Here is a 17165-nt window from a genome sequence, read left to right as displayed (position 1 = left end):
CTGACTTTAATTTTTATGATCCTGTGATTCAATTTAAGATTACATATCTCTATGACTCTTCTTTTCTCAATAATGTGGCTTAATCAAAATAGTAGCCAGCTTTTGTATTACATTAGAAATTTGTAGTTTGTTGTAGGCAGTAGTTTTTGTTTGTAGTGACAGGTTAATTCAGTGAAAGTTTTTGACTTTACTGCAATTGACTTTGACTGTGTTTCATCAGTACTACCAGAATATTTGTGATTATAAGATACTTACTAGTAATGGTTTCATTTTTATCTTTACAGGATTTATAGAAAAAAAAAACCCACAGATTTCCAAATGAATAACAGAAAGGAAGATATGGAGATTGCCTCCCATTACCGTCATCTTCTTCGTGAGCTAAATGAGCAGAGACAGCATGGAATCCTCTGTGATGTTTGCATTATAGTAGAGGGGAAGATCTTTAAAGCCCACAAAAATGTTTTGCTTGGGAGCAGCCGCTACTTCAAAACGCTGTACTGCCAGGTACAGAAGACTTCTGATCAGGCTACAGTTACTCATTTAGACATTGTCACTGCACAGGGCTTTAAAGCCATCATTGACTTCATGTACTCTGCTCACCTTGCTTTAACCAGCAGGAATGTTATTGAAGTGATGTCAGCTGCTAGTTATCTTCAGATGACTGATATCGTACAAGCCTGTCATAATTTTATAAAAGCAGCTCTTGATATAAGCATAAAATCTGATGCATCTGATGAACTTGCAGACTATGAAATTGGGGCTCCTTCCAGCAGTAGTACTGATGCATTGATTTCAGCAGTAGTAGCTGGTAGGAGTATTTCTCCATGGTTAGCTCGGCGAACAAGTCCAGCAAATTCCTCTGGAGATTCAGCCATTGCCAGTTGTCATGAAGGAGGAAGCAGCTATGGGAAAGAGGATCAGGAACCAAAAACAGATAGCCACGATGACATTTCATCACAGTCTTTATGGACTAGTGACATGGGATATGGATCTTTACGTATTAAAGAAGAACAAATTTCACCATCACATTATGGTGAAAATGAATTGCGTACTGTTAAGGATGGTTCAGTACAGAACACTTTCTCAGAACAAGTCATAGGGGATGGTTGGCAGCCATCAGGCCGTAGGAAGAATCGAAAAAATAAAGAAACTGTACGTCACATTACCCAGCAGGTAGAGGATGACAGCCGGGCAAGTTCTCCAATGCCATCTTTTTTATCTGCTTCAGGATGGCCATTTAACAGTCGTGATCCAAGTAAGCCTTTCATTTTTACATATTTGACTACAATAATAAAGAAAAATGTTTGGTACTTTATGCTAAATTACTTCTTTCCTTATTGAAGTAAGAGAATCGTTGAGAAAATGGAATAAGTTTAGATGTTGGTGTACTTAGGAGCATTAGAAATAGATTATAAAAAATTCCATTGTCTGTCATGTTAATAAAAACATGATGCCCTTCAATGAGCATCGTCATGTGGTGTAATACACAGTTATCTATATAGTGGATCATGTAGCAAATCTCTAAATTTCAAACCAGTTTCCTCTTCCCCCCCAGACATTTGATGGACATCTCTCCTCATGGTAAATGGATATGCTCAGAGATTATAAAGTTATTAATATTAATCTAATATGAACATAAAGGCATTCATATTTAGTATATTTTAGAGTCAAATGTAAATAACTTTGGTGTTTTTCAAGTTTTTGGATCATCAAAATGATGGAATTTCTCCATTTAATTGAGAATTGACTCTACTGGACATCAGTTTACTATTATGTGACTCTTATCCACACCTAAGGATGACATAAGCCCATGCATCTACATATGTTTCAACAGTTAATATGTATAACTAAGAAAATTAGTGAGACAATTTAGATACACTTTAATGGATTCTCAATTTGAATTTGTTATATTTAGTTTAATAGGAGGTTTTCATTGCTTGTCCCCTAAGCATCTTTTGTAAGTACTAAGCTCATTAACTTAATTTTTAAAAATGACATGCTTCTAAATGAGAAAAATGAATATTAAAAAGGAAAGAAATATGGGCAGAAATGAATCACTTTACCTTATCCCTCTCATGGTTACCAACATTTCTCATTCTTCATTCTGTATATAATATACTTATTGCTTCTTTGATATAAAGTCAGCGTTCAATAAAAATGTCACTTTAATTGGTAATTTTTTTTCTTACAATTAAATTGTCAAATATTCCAAGCTTAAGTGAGTAACGTGAGTGAGATATTAGCGTTACTCTTTTTCACTAGGATGAATGTGTGGTATTTTCTAAGCAATTCAAATTCTAGTAGGTATGATTTGACTTTATATCTTTAGTGTTTGAATCCAAATTTCCTTTAAGCAAATTATTGACTAGATGACGAGTGCAGGAAATTCATTATGACATATCATTCACAACCTTATTTCTTCTACTCTTGAGTGGAATCATTAAAGATATGCAAACAAGTGAGAATTTTTATACGAAGACTCTTTTCCTTTAGTTCTTAACCAGAATATTTGTTTCAAAAATGAATTAAATTTACTTTGAAATTTTCTCTCAGAATTGGAAGAATTAAAGATATCAAGATGATGTGATGTCATTTTTTTGTATTAATTGTCAACAGGGATTGTTTTTTGAAGCATTAAAAGAACAAATAATGTTTAGTTTTCTGTATAACCTTTCATCAACCTTAAATTCATACTAAGAACTAACAGTAAAACAATAGAAGTCCTTAGAAAAAGCTTTTCTGTTGTGGAATGCTAAAATAGCCATGCATGCTCCCAGAGGTGATCAAACAGTGTTAGTGTCTTTAGTGTTAAATATGGAACTAGAACATAGTGTGATATTTATTCCATCAAGTCACTCAGTGTTGAATTAAGATACTTAAACCAGAGTAATTTCATCAAAGATATTCATAATGTATTAAATTAATTCTGTTATGACTAAATAGGATATGCTTGAAGCTAGTGGCTTTTCATATTTTTACCTTGGTTGTTTAGCAGTAGAGAGTTATTTTAGAATCAAACAAGTGATTTTGACTTCATGTACTTCATGTAGTCTTACATCCCTTGAGTTGCCAAGGAAACCATAAAAATGCTTCTGCTTGGATTATTTTGAGTTGCTAAGAGAAAAGGTCTAAAGTTGGTGATTTAATCTTGAGAGTATTTTTGCCCTCTTTATTGGACAGTTAGTCATGTAATTGACATTATGACTATATACCTAGTCATAAGATTTGAAAGTATTAAATGTTGCACCTGATAGAAAATAATATACCTTCATTGAAGATTTATGTAACATTGCTAAAGATGTTGTTTTTTTTTTTTTAAACTTGTGCCGTTTGCTGAAAGGAGAAAAAAAGCTGTCTCCTTTCTAAAGGAAAGTGTTCATAATGTCTTGCTAATAATTCAAGCTGACTCAAATAGTTCTGATTCAGGAATCCTTTCTAACTAAGGAAACTACTCCCACTTTGCTTCTCATTGCCTGAAGCTTTCAGTGACTCCATTACCTATTAACTTTTAAGAGCAAGACTGTTATATTAATGTTAATGATTCTCAAAACAAAGCAAAGCACATTTTAATTATTAGATTCCAAGAAAGTACTCATAGAAACTTATTTTTAAGTTTCATCAGGTAAATAATTCCATGGCAAAGAACAGTTTAACATGTCAATTTTTTGTGCACACATACGTTTATCTATATTGTTACTTAAGATATAAACTAAACTAACCCAACTTATACATTCCAGAAAGGTTCACTGTAAATCAAATATTTGTAAATTGAATTTAAAAAAAATATGAAGGAAACTTAGATTTTTGTATTAAATAATTTTTTAAAGTATCTTTTATAAGCTTTTTTCTTAAAAGCTTTATTAGCAGATTTTCTTCAAGTGAATTGTAATTATGGTATAATTGTTAAATCTTTAAAAATTTACTTTCCATATCTGTAGGTGGCCAAATTTGTATGCATGGTGTCAAAAATTTAATGGAGCTTTGGGCTTTTGGTAGAAAGAAAGAGAGCTTTAAAGGACTACACTAACTAGTTCCTTGAAGTATTTCAGTGTGTTAAATGGGTCCATGATTTCATCATTGTGAATATTCCTTCCATTGACATAGATCCCAAGTCCAATATACCTTAGTAGACTGTCTTCTTGAACTAATATGGCTAAAAGCAATTACTAGCTGATGACATTATAATATTGAACTCCTCTAAACTGAGACTCATTCTATTATAAATAAGACAGTCCATTGTTATAAAAGAAATAGTACTCAGTTTTTTTCTAGCTTTGTAGAACCTGCCAAAGCTTTTGCCTTCATGCCCTGGGTTACTTCTATTCCATGATGAGGCATTACCATCTGCCTTCAAGTAGCATTCCACATCTCCCATCCTAATAATTAATTATTTATTTCTTATTATTTTATTACTATTTTAGGGATTTCTCCCCCTTGATTTTTGGTATCTTGAACACCAACTCTAAATTTTCTGTGACGTGAATATAACTGGATTTTGTTCATGATTGATTATAGGAGGGATAAGGGAGAGAGAGAGAGACATAGAAAGGGGGGGAGGGAGAGAGAGAGGGAGAAAAAGAGAGAGACAGAGACAGAAAGAATGTGAGTGAGTGTGGGTGAGTGCTACTGGCAACATTGCTTGCTTTTGGTTGGCATTCCTTTTTTCTGCCATAAAATTATTTCAGAGCTAGAGAAGAGAAGGGAGGCAATACTGAAGCATAAAGAATGCCCTTAACTTCTTTCTACTTATTCTCTACCATTTGCTCTAGGAAGCCATTTTAGTACTTAAAAGTTGCTATTTTATATCATAGAGGATATATAAGGATGTGTGTAATTTTTATAGAACCAGCATGGTTTAAAGTGAAAAACAATGAAATTGTTTTTAATAGTCCTGGGTTCAAGTTTCAGTTCCATTACTTACTAGCTGTGTGACTTAATTTCTTGATTTATATATTGGAGATAATACTTCTACCTACATTCCAAAGTGGTTGTGAGGATGAAGTAAGATAATATGTATGAATTATTTTATAAATTACAAAATGTTTTCTTTTTAAAATCTATTTTGTCATTTTATTATCTTTTTTAGCAAATTAAGTTTAGAATTTCATAAGTAGATTAAAAAATAAATTTTCCCATTTCCATCAGACTTTTGATTATCTAATATTGTGTTCAATAAACCTTAAGATGGAATCCTTATATTTCATTAGAACTTTTCTGATAAGGGAACATCCCATATTAATCCTGTTTTAGCGCTGACTTCCTGAGAAGTCAAGTTATTGGTATATTTGAAAAAAATGTCATAGTTATTGCTCGCTGATCACCCAAAGTAAGCCTTCAGTTATGTACTTAAATCTTAAATCTTGTGCTCTCGATTTTTTTATTCTAAGCCACTTTATTCCATAGATTAGTTCTATATTTTAGGAAGCACAGTGTCATAGATGTTTCAGAAACTTCAAGTACTAAAATGGGGAATTTCTCCTATTCTGGTATATCATGAAAAATACCCTTCAAAAGTCATCTTTTGGAGACCCTAATTGAGCTACTGGAGGCAACTAGGTGGAGAAGTGGATAGAATACCAGACCTGGAATCAAGAAACCCCGAGTTCAAATCTAGCCTCAAATACTTACTAGTTGTGTGATGCTGGGCAAGTCACTTAACTCTATTTGCCTCAGCCTCCTCATCTATAAAAAGAACTGGAGAAGGAAATGGCAAACCACTCTAGTATCTTTGCCAAGAAAATTCCAAAAGCAGACATGACTGAACCTGAGCTTATTACTAATTTTAAAAATTTAGTTAAAGATGCATATGAATATATTTCTGAGATATGGAAAGAGAGCCAGCATACCAACCTAGGTGAATTTTCATTCTTCCAGCCCAGTTGATGAAGAAGTTACAGCAGATAACGGAGACAAAGATGTGTTGATATGTTAAATGAAATGAAAAGATGAGTCTTTTTTCCATTACAAATTTTCCTTAATGGAATTAGAAGACAATTTGCTATTAGAAGGAAGAAAATTGACCACACCCTTGTTGGCCTTTAAAATTCTAGCTTCTCAGCTCTGGAGGGAGGCAGGCGAACTTTGTGGAGTTCTGTCACTTCTAAAGGAGGGCTTTATAACTTCTGTCACTCTGAAGGAGGGATTCTTTAACTTTTTTCATTTGCAACCCCTTTTTACCCAAGAAATTTTTTGCAACCTTTGTTATATAGTCAAATAAAATAGGTATACAAATCAAACATTTACTTATAAGTCATAATTTCAGAACCCCCACATTCAGTTATGAGACCCTATAACAGGTCATAATACACAGTTTAAGAAGTTTTGTTTAAAGGAAAGCCACCTATGGAGGAAGAAACCAGCTCCAGAGTAGGAATTGTTCTTCCTTTCTTATGAAGAGAGGAAAGGAATTTCTTTCTCCCCTTCTAGTTGTTCATGGTGTCCTACAGCAGAGCCAGTGTAGACAATTCTGAGGTCAATGATCTCTGGCAGTAGAGAAGAGAACTAACTATAGATTCAAGAGAGAATTATCCCTAGCACTTTGAAGTTGAGCTTTGAAGAAAAGCTAACCTAGGAAGCCCATCTGAATAGCCTGCCTAACAAAGGTGCTGTACCCAGAGAGAAGGATGAAGACTCCACAAGAAGAGAAATAACAACAGGACAGGAATGCTGCCTAAAGGAATTTTTTTTCCTTTTTTCCTTTTTTTTTGTGACTGCTCTTAATATGCTATACAAGTAAAGAAAATTTGCTTTGAGCTAATTGTCTCTTAATGGTATTAAAGGTGAATAGTGCAGGAGAGATCTCTGGAACTATAATTTTCAGAATATATTTCTAAAGAGAGTCTTCAAATCCAGTGTAATTGTCATGCCTTAAGTGGACCTAATCTGTGAGTTTGACTTGGGGAAGTTCATACTGCATTTAGTGTTAGTGCAGAGAGTTGAGGTATGAGAATTCCCTTCTGGTTGGTGCAGGTTCAATGTGAAAGAATTCACGAACCTGAAAAGTTTGACTGGCAAAAGGGAAGTTTGTTGTTGACATTGCAGAAGCCAGCTTTGCTGGGAAGACAGGTCCTGGCAGAGAAATAGCAAGAGGTTTTGACTGAGAAGAGGGTCTCTTCACAGCAGGCAGGAGTCCTGGCATGCAGCTAGGCCAAGGAAAGAGGTTCCTTGACATGGCATAATCCTGCTTTGGACATTCTGCAAAGCTCTGAGTTTAAAATTGTGTTTTTTATAGGAAATCTGAGACTGAGGTTTCAATTGAATGAGATTCCTTCAGTGTTGTTGCTGCCCCCAGGCCTAGATTTCCAATTGAATGAGACCACTTAAGTTCCAGCTACTAGGAATGGTCCTGGACTAATTTTCAGCTCAATAGAGGGTGCAGCCAAACTACTCAATAGAAGTATTAGATCCAGATCTCCAGCTAAATGAGACCACTTGAGTTTGAGCTAAGTAGGGAATGGTCCAGAGCTAATCTTAATGAAACCACTTAACTGCCCTGAAGGATGGGTCCCTGTCAGAGGAAAGTTTCAGGGCTCACCCCAAAAGTCAAGGAGGACAGTTTCAGGGTTCACCCCATCAATACAAATATGGTATTACATGTGCAGCACTTCTACCATACTGCCCTTTACTTGTATATGGAACATAAAAAATTCTCCAGTAACACATAATTATTCTTTTTCTTTAAGTCAGTACTTAATGTCTTAAATGAAACTGACAAACTTTCTTTACATATTTTACTTTCCATTCTGTTGGTGTCAGCATGAAGGTTTAACCCATTTCCCTCATGTTATTTAGTATACTTTTGGAACAGAATTTTAAAAGCTCTCTTAGGAGGGAAAACATTTCTGCTCAAAAGACTAACATAGCATTAATGTTCTGTGTTTGTATTTTACTATGTCTGTGAATGGATGAGTGAGTAAATGTGCTCAAATAAATCATGTATCAGAAGGCCAATGTTTAATTAGCCTTACTTTATCTAGACTGAATTTCTGAGGTACTTCATTTTACTATAACAGGATTCTTTGGATATAACAATTTTGTCTGACAATTTGGGAATTATTACTTTTCCCCCTCTCTGAATTGTTCCCTCTTATAAATATCTGCAAGGTCTTTTTTTCAGCCATATATTGAAGTATTAGTTGTTTTTCAGCATGTTATTTCTCCAGTTGATTTTATATTTAACTTAATCTATGGGATTGAAAAATGAGCTATTGTTTTTAGTTATCCTGTTTTTCAATTTAAAAAAAATTATGCTTCTTCATCATATTTCTGAATTACTTGTTATTATTCAACCTTTTTTGGTATTTTTCCCCTTTTTGTTGAACTTGTTTCCTTATTTTTCCCCATTCTATAATTTACTCCAATTAAATTAATTTTTCATATAATCTGGTCTGATTTTTTATGTACTTGAATTAAATGGTATTCATCTAAGTGAGTGAATAGAATCCTAGATTTTGAGTAAGGAGGTCACATCCCAGTCCTAAGACATTTTTAGCTTTGTGCATTTTATCTCTCATTGTTCCTGAGCCTCAGGTTCCCATCCATTAATTGGAAGTAATTATACTTGTACTTTCATAAAAGTGCTATCTCTTTGTAAAGTTCTTCAAAACTGTAAAGTGCCATATATATATGAGTTATTAACTTTCCTGTCCCAGATGAGATCCTGCTTTGTACTTTATGTTTGCTAAAGAGTCAAGGTTTTAAAGAATTAGAAGCTTGATTTTTTTTGCCCTCTGCATTTATCTTCATTTTTTCTAGATATCAAATCTTTAACTCTTTTTCCCTTTATCATTTATTTCTTTTCCCCAGACCCAAATATTCACTTTCCCCCTTTAATTTCACTTACTCATTTAGCAACAAGTGTTTGTTATGTTCTTGCTGTATTGGCCAAACTGTGCACCATGCTAACTAGCATTTGTTAAGTACTGTGCACACAGAAAGGTAAAAATCAAACAGCTCCTTTTCTCAAAGAGCTCATAATTTAATGAGAGAGACAGTGTGCGAACCTCTAAATGTAAATAAGGTATAGTAGGAGGAAAGGCTCTAAGATTAAGATTAAGGGAAAGACTTCTGGCAGAGGTGGAATGTTAGCTGAAACTTGAAGGAAACTAGAGAAGCCAGGAGAGAGAGAGGAAGAGAGAGATGGTTCTAGGCATAGGAGACAATGACAGGAAACTCTCGGAGTTAGAAGAGCTTTTTGTTTAAGGAATGACAAGAGAGTTAATGTCACTGGGTTGAAGAGTACATGGAGGGGAGTAAAGTGTAAGAAATCTGGAAAATGAGGACGGGGAGAGGTTATGAACAGCCAAACAGAGGATTTTATATTTGACCTGGAGATAATGGGAATTAGTGAAATGTTTTGAATGGGGAGGTGATATGATGAAAACTAAATTTTAAAAAATCTGATTGGCAGTTTAGTAGAGGATAGAGTGGAGTTGAAAATGACTTTAGGTAAAGAAACAACCAGCAAATTGTTACAATAGTTTTGAAGTGATAAAGATCTTGTAGCAGGGTCAGAGAAGAGAAGAGGACATAAATGAGAGGCATGAAGATAGAAATGACAAGACTCAGCCACTAATTGAATATGGAGGAGGAGGAGTCTTAAGAAAGAGTAGAAGTCAAGATCACACCTATATTGTAAGTCTGTGGGATGATGATATCTTCAACAATAATAGGGAAGGTAAGAAGAATGGAGCATTTTTTTTTTTTGTAACCCAATAATAACATTTTGTTTTGTTTTGTTTTTGTTTTTGCTGAGGCAATTGGGATTAAGTGATTTGCCCAGGGTTATACAGCTAGGAAATGTTAAGTGTCTGAGATTAAATTTGAACTCAGGTCCTCCTGACTTCAGGGCTGGTGCTCTATCCACTGCGCCACCTAGCTGCCCCCCTATTAATAACATTTCATTTTATTTAGTGAAGCAGTTATGGTTAAGTGACTTGCTCAGAGTCACACAGCTAGTGTTAAGTATCTAAGTCGGGATTTAAATTCAGGTTCTCTTGACTTCAGTGACGGTACTCTATTCACTGTGCCATTTAATTGCCCTGGAATTTTGGAAATTGGAAATTTGGAAACTAAATTGGAAAAAAAGATAATGGAGTACAATTTTGGACTTATGGTGTTTTATGTCCATGGAACTTCTAGATCAAAATGTCTGATAGGCAGATGAAGATATGGGACTGGAGTTGAGTTCTACAAATACATCTGAGAGTTATCAGCAGAGAAATGATAATTGGAATCATGGGAGCTATTTAGATCACCAAGTACATAGTATAGAAGGACAGAGCCCAGAATACTGAAACACTTATAGTTAGTAGGCATGATGTGGATGAAGATCTATGAAAGAAAACAGAGAAGGAATAATGAGATAGATAGAAGAAACCAGGAAAGAACATCTCATATAAATCTATAGAGAAATATCAAACAGAAGAGAGCAAGTCACAGACTACAGAGTGGTCAAGAAAAATGAAAATTGAAAAAAAAAAGCCAATATATTTGCCAGCTAAAGATCACTGGTAACTTAGAAGAGATGAGTTTTAGTTAAATGAATGAGGTCAGAAGTCAGATTCCAAGAGTTGAAAAATAGTGTAAGAGGAAAAGAAGTGGAGGCACCTGTTATAGATGACCTTCTCTAAGAGTTTTTCCATAAAAAGGAGGAGAGATATTAAATGACAAATCACAGGATGGATAGATCAAATAAGGGTTTTTTGATGATGGGAGAAACAGGGGCATATTTATAGATATTAGGGAAGCAGCTAGTAGATAAAGAAATCAAAGAAAAGAAAGAATAAGGATGATAGGGCAGTCAACTGGAGAAGGTGGGATGGAAGGGGATTACATCTACACGTAGTGGAGTTTCCTTGGCAAGAAGGATCACCTCACTATGAGAGAAAGAATTGAAGGCAGAAATTCTGTTAGAAAATATGTGGGAGATGTAAGTTGAGGATGAGGGAAAAACAGGAAATTCAGCAAATGGCTCCATTTTTTTCCTAGTGTAATATAAGACAAGATCTGTTGTGGGACCTATGAGGAGGGAAAATGATAGAAGGCTTAAGGAAGGATGAAAAGATTTGGGAAAGGTTACTATGAAGAGTGGGATAACTAGTCAATTAGGGAGATGTAAAAGGATGATCTTACTGCAGCTAGGACCAATTTAAATTACATAACATAAATTTGTAATGGATCCAGTCAGCACAGTTTAATGATTTTCTCCTGCTTTGTTCAGTAGTATGTGAACAGGAGCAAATGCAGCAGGAATAGTTGAATAAATTATAGTATATGCATGTTATGAAATATTATTATTCTGTAGGAGATGATCAACATGAGAGCAGCTAGGTGCTGCTCTATCCACTAGTGGATAGAGTACTAGCCCTGAAATCAGGAGGACCTGAGTTCAAATATGAACTCAGACACTTAACACTTCACACTTCCTAGCTGTGTGACCTAGCAAGTCACTTAATCCCAGTTGCCTCAGGGGGGAAAAAAGAACTGAGCTGGGTCTGGCCTTTAAATTATCATGCCTTTAAGTAACTTCAGTACATAGCTCTTTTCCATATTCCTTCCTTCCCTCTCAAAAATCACTTCTTTTGAACTGAATTTGCAGAATAACCAAGTTTAAAAATTTTAAGTTAAAATTAATTATAAAGTTTATGGGTTCATAAATGAAATCTGCTGCTGGAATATAAAAATTTTAAAGAATTTCTCCTATTTTGTATCCAATATTTCCTGTATAAAGGGAGTAAAAAAAAGATCCTTTCTCCTTATAATTTTCAAAGTTAATCACATGACAGGTTTCCCCTTCTAAAAAGCAAGGAAAAATAAAACGTTAAGTAAAAATCTATCTTTTTCTTGAACTTTGTATTTTTAGCTTAGATTTGATGGATTAAAGATTGGAGATTCATTTTGGGATCTTATTTGAAGTTTTGTTTTTCTTCTGTTCTGAAAGTCAACCACTTGACATCCTGTGGAAAATGAATGAAGTTCTTTGCTTGGTGTTCTACAGAAATGAAGGGGCTGAATATTATCTTAAATGCAAATAATAATAATAATAATAATGAAGTAACAAGAACTATTAACACCCACTTGGAATGCTGTACCTGTGATGCAGAAATACTTAGAGGTAAAACTAAACTCTGTGGATGAGAATCTTATATAGTAAGGATAATAAATTAAAATGGAGGGAATGTGGTTTACATCGAAAAGATCAGTGTTTTTTCTAATTGGAAAAAAAGTAATAGCTATCTTTAAAACAGATTTTAAAGTTGTGTATTTCTGGGGGTTCTTTAAATAATGGTGGTTTTATATATATATATATATATATATATATATTACTTTTTAAATTTAAGTAGGATAGGCAAAAATTAACTTTTAAAAATGTCATTAATTTTTTTTGCAGTTGTGAAAATTATTTGACAGTTTAAAACTCTGTTTTAATCTGAGTTAAGCAACATACCATTATAAATATAGATATATATTTTAATCAAAAATTGAAGAAGGTATTAAATTGTTCCAAGGCCAAATATATTGGTTATTAATGCATATAAAATTACAGTTGTCTCTACATTTATTTTATAAATATGTTGAATTGAAGTTTCTTGTGATTGTTGACACACAAACTGCTATTTTTTTTGTGAAGATTGATTAGAGCTGTCCTTGAAGAAGTTCTAGAATTCTGTGGCTTAATATCACCTTTAGAATTCTTTCCAGGGGATTTAAATCAGCTTAGTTTGTGTTCTACATTACACTAGCCAAGGAAACTGCACAAACTCTTTTTTTGAACATTTCTTCCTTAAATATACCTGGTATTGATTCTTTGTTGTTTAATATATAAGAAAATATTAGGCCAAGCTGGTTGAGATAGTGGGTATAGAAATATACTCAGACCTGTGTTATCTAGCAATTACTCATTGAAGAGTTTGAGTATTTTCCTGGGAAATTATTTTCCCATCCACCTATAATTTTATTATAAGTAAAATTAATGGAATGTAATATTTTCAGAAAGAATATGTAACTTAAATTTCTATAATTAAAGTTTGGCTGTCTTCAAGTCTTGAAAATCAAAAGATTGTTTTAAATCCAGGTTGTTTCTCCCTCCCCCCACCTTTCCCCCTCCACTCCGGGCTACACCCTAGTTATAAAATGGTTCCACCCTAAACCAGTTTTAACTCACAGTTCTGTATCTATTTCCCTTCTCCACCCTGTATTCCAAATTTCCCCATATTTTCAAAGTTGCCCTACTCCTCCCTGTGTTAACAGATATGTTTCTGGTAAGCTGTTTTAACTCCCCAGATCGAAAAGCATACTACCCTTCCATTGAAGTGCAGTTTATACCTCTTTAATTTATCCTTTTCTTAAGTAGAGACTATCCAGTTCCATAATCTATTTATAGCTTAGAGTTTTGTATTTTTTTAAAAACAAATGTGGTACTATTCACCTTCATCTTTTAAAAGTTATTTTCTTATTTCGTATAAACCCTTTTGATTATTATTTGAAGAGTTTAATAATGACCTGAATTTAAAATTTTTTTTAAAGTAGTGAGAATAAAGCATTTTCCTCATACTCTTATCTTACAAATGATTTGTCCAGATCTGAGAAGGCCTAATCTTGTATTTTATGTAGGGAAGAGAAAACATTTATTTAGATTCATTAGTCTTCCATATAAAACTTAGAGAGTAATACACAAGAATAATCTTTCCTGAGATTATCCATTGATGTTTCAAGAACCATGTTATAAATGGCCTTTGAAATTATAGCTTAATCTCATGAAGCATAGAACTTTGATATGAATTTCATAATATAAGGTCCAGAATGTTTCTTATTGGATATAATCTTAGGATATGTAAATAATGACTAAAATGTCAATTAAATATAACTGATATTTTTATTGTTAGTTGTTCTTTAGGGGAAAATAGATTTATTTCCAAAAGTCTGTAATCAACGTATAATAAAGAAAAATCAAATTAATTTTTTTATTCCAATCCGATTTCAAAATGAGAGGAGAAAATGTACTAGAGGGAAGGATGAAATTTTAAACTGGGTCTTTGTGAATTTGTTTTTAGAGGGGAGTGGTGGTTGGCTAATTTAGAAAGAGATATATAACCTGGATTTTTTTTTCTTATCTCAGGGACCAGTCATGCAACAATCTATCATTGTCCTTTGTGTTTAAAGATGACATTTCTGGTGATGTTGCTACCCAAGTGTGCATGAGCAGCAGTCTTTTCCACATTGAGATTGACCTCAGATTAGCAGCTGTGGCCTCTACAGGTAGAATCCTGTTTTAACAAGTACAATATTCTAATTTCCACTTATATATAACAGTGCTATTTTGTGTCCAAGGTTACAGCCTATACCAGCTCTGCCAATGTATTGACAAATTAAAGAAAAAACCCTATCTAACAAATTATCTACAAATCTTTATCCATTTAAAATTAGTCAATCTATTTGATCAAGATGTCCTTTTGATATTGTAACATGAGTTCTTGTCTTTAAATGATTTGTTCACTGTTTAATATCAATAAATTTGGTGGCTTTCAAAAATTTTCTATTAGCCTTCTTCCCTCCTCCTCCTCCTTTTCCTTATCCTTCTTTTAATTCTCATTCTTCTTCTTTTTTTTTTGGGGGGGGGGGTTTGTTTGTTGTTTTTTTTTTTATAAAGGGATCTCCCAAAGGAAACTGGAAGACTGTTAGACACAGAGCAGTGGCTACTAAAATTCCTGACTTTACATGCTATTAAAGTATGTTAGGAAGAAGTACGGAATCTAAGAGCGACTCAAGATAAAAGAAATTGTATACAGAGTAAGATGATTGCTAGAAAGAGGCTAAATATGAGGTTAAGTAAAGGCAGGAGTGGATTTTAAGTCATCTGGGAGAAGTGAACCTGGCTCACAACATATAGAAAAGGAGAAAAATAAAAATGACATACATTTATATACACTTTAAGGTATACATAGTAAGCTTGTGAGGTAGGTAGATTATGAGGAAACTAAGATTCAGCCATTTGAGATTTGAACTCAGGTCTCCATAGTTCAGATTCATTGTTCTTTCCATTTTGCCTCATTTACTTTCTAAGAAAAGAAAATAAATAAAATATTATTAAATAAAATAAATTAATTTAAATTAAAAATATTTTTAAAAAATTCCCAGAATACTGAAAAACAGATTTTTTCGGTGTTGCTTTAATAAAATATGAACTTTTAAGGTCAGAGTAGAGGGGATTATTAAATGATCAATTGTTTTGCTTCCTCCTTGTGCTTCAGACATCTGATACCTTTTGGTGCTGGGTAAATATTTACTAAAAGTATAGAGTAACAGAGAGGTAGGAGAAAGTCTGTAAAGATTAGGCATGAATATTTCCCCTCAAGATGCTCTTAATTTAGGTAGGGCACACACTTGAAACAGAAATATACCAGGCTGTTTTTCATCCTTTGTACACAAAGAGGGCCAAAATGACATCACAACCTTGGGGTCAAAGTACAGTGTGTTCACTGTGACCAATATGAGCTCTTCTATAATATGGACTTTACTACAGGTTGGGCTCAAATAGTCTGAACATTTGTGAAGGAGATGTCTCTAGATTTGTTTATCTCACACAGAGTATAATGAAGAACTAGATTGAATAATATATACTATAGAGCTCTCAAACAAGAATTCTTGGGGATTAGAATACTCAGAATAGGCCCCTAGTATAAATTTATTCTATCAAAAATTGAATAGAATTTGTCTGAGAAAAACCAACATTGTGGCATTTTATATATATGTGGCATTATTACTTACCTTTTATTGATGTATTTTGTTTTTACATTTCCTTTATTTTCTAATATTTCCTGTCTTCCCTCCCCCCAAAATGATCTCTTAAAATAGAATAAAAAAGAGGGGAAAAAAAACTTATCAAAATTAAACAACACATCAGAAAAGACTGACATTATTTATTGCATTCAACACCCATAGTTTTTCTACCTATATGAAGAAGAGTAAGCAGTGCCTTCTTTTATACCTTTTTGGGTCCAAACTTAATGTCATTTTACAACATTATCTTTCAGTGATTTCATTATATGTCCTCCCATTTACATTGTTCTATTTGGTTTTTCCTAGTTCTGCTTACTTTTCTTTGTATCAGTTCATATAAGTCTTCCAATGTATGTCTTTATTTATAATAGTCATTCATCATTTCTAGTAGTACAATAATGTTCCTTTACATTCATGTATCACAGAGGAGTTAACCATTCCCCAATCAATTGACATCTACTTTGTTAAGTTCTTTGCTGTTACAAAAAGTGGTGCTAAAACTATTTTGGTGTGTATGAATCTATATTTTTACTGTTAGCTATACACTTCAGTACATTAAAAGATCAATGATTTATTTGGCTTGATCACAACAAACTCACTATACATTCATAGACTGCCCCTTAATTACTATGATCCAAAATTTTTGAACACATGGTAAGCTTTCTAGACTTAGGTTAATCCTCAAAAAATTTTGGTCTATGTAAAGTCCATAGACAAAGGCCTTTCTTACTTGATGTGGGATCTGCTGTACCCTTAATTCTATGGGTAAGAACCCAAGGATATTTCCACGCTAGGATTAAGTATTTGAAGGTTTTTAGTGATGAATATAGAAAAAAAAATTTTAAGTAAGATATAAGTATAGAAGCAGCTAGGTGGTACAGTGAAGAGAACTCTGGACCTGGAGTCAGGAAGACCCAAGTCCAAGTCTGGCCTCAAGACATTTATTAGTTACATGATCCTGGGAAAGTCACTTAATCTTTATCTCACTTTCCTTAGCTGTAAATTGAGATAATACAAGCACCTATCTGTCAGAGTATCAAATGACATGTTATTTTTAAGTGGTTAGCATATTGCCTGATATATAGTAGATGTGTCTACATATAGCAGAGAAGTGCTTATTTCTTTCTTTTCCATATAAAATATTAATAAATGAATATTTAGAATCAGATAGTCCTAGAAGTAATTGTGAAAAAGAAAAGTTTATCTTTGCTTTCTTAGCCACTTTATTACCAGATAGAGCTCCCTTCTACTTTTTCCTGTTGACTTTCTCATTTTCACTCCTAATTGCTAAACTAATTTTCTCATAAGAAATAGCTTATGAAGATTGAGGATGTTTTCTCTTCCCCACAAACATTCACATTTTTAGGGCCATTTTTGGAGGTGTA

The 17165-nt window shown here is 33.4% G+C and overlaps 1 protein-coding gene across 10 annotated transcripts in view; it reads left to right on the top strand.

Annotated features, from left to right (window-relative positions):
- ZBTB46 (zinc finger and BTB domain containing 46) overlaps nt 1-17165 on the top strand; it is a 159449-nt gene that overhangs the window by 45379 nt on the left and 96905 nt on the right. For 8 of the 10 annotated variants that reach the window (XR_004231927.1, XM_031951798.1, XM_031951797.1 and 5 more), the window contains one exon: nt 285-1255. Coding sequence is in view for 9 of the 10 variants with exons in the window: in XM_031951798.1 (XP_031807658.1) it covers nt 319-1255 (937 nt within the window). In the remaining variant the exon portion in view is untranslated. Of the gene's footprint in view, nt 1-284; nt 1256-11941; nt 12116-14119; nt 14260-17165 lie in introns of those variants that run through there. The other 2 variants (XM_031951800.1, XM_031951801.1) reach the window with 2 other exon arrangements.

Source organism: Sarcophilus harrisii, chromosome 2 (genome assembly GCF_902635505.1).
Source record: "Sarcophilus harrisii chromosome 2, mSarHar1.11, whole genome shotgun sequence".
Lineage (NCBI taxonomy): Eukaryota > Metazoa > Chordata > Mammalia > Dasyuromorphia > Dasyuridae > Sarcophilus > Sarcophilus harrisii.
This window is presented reverse-complemented; position numbering and strand designations above follow the sequence as displayed.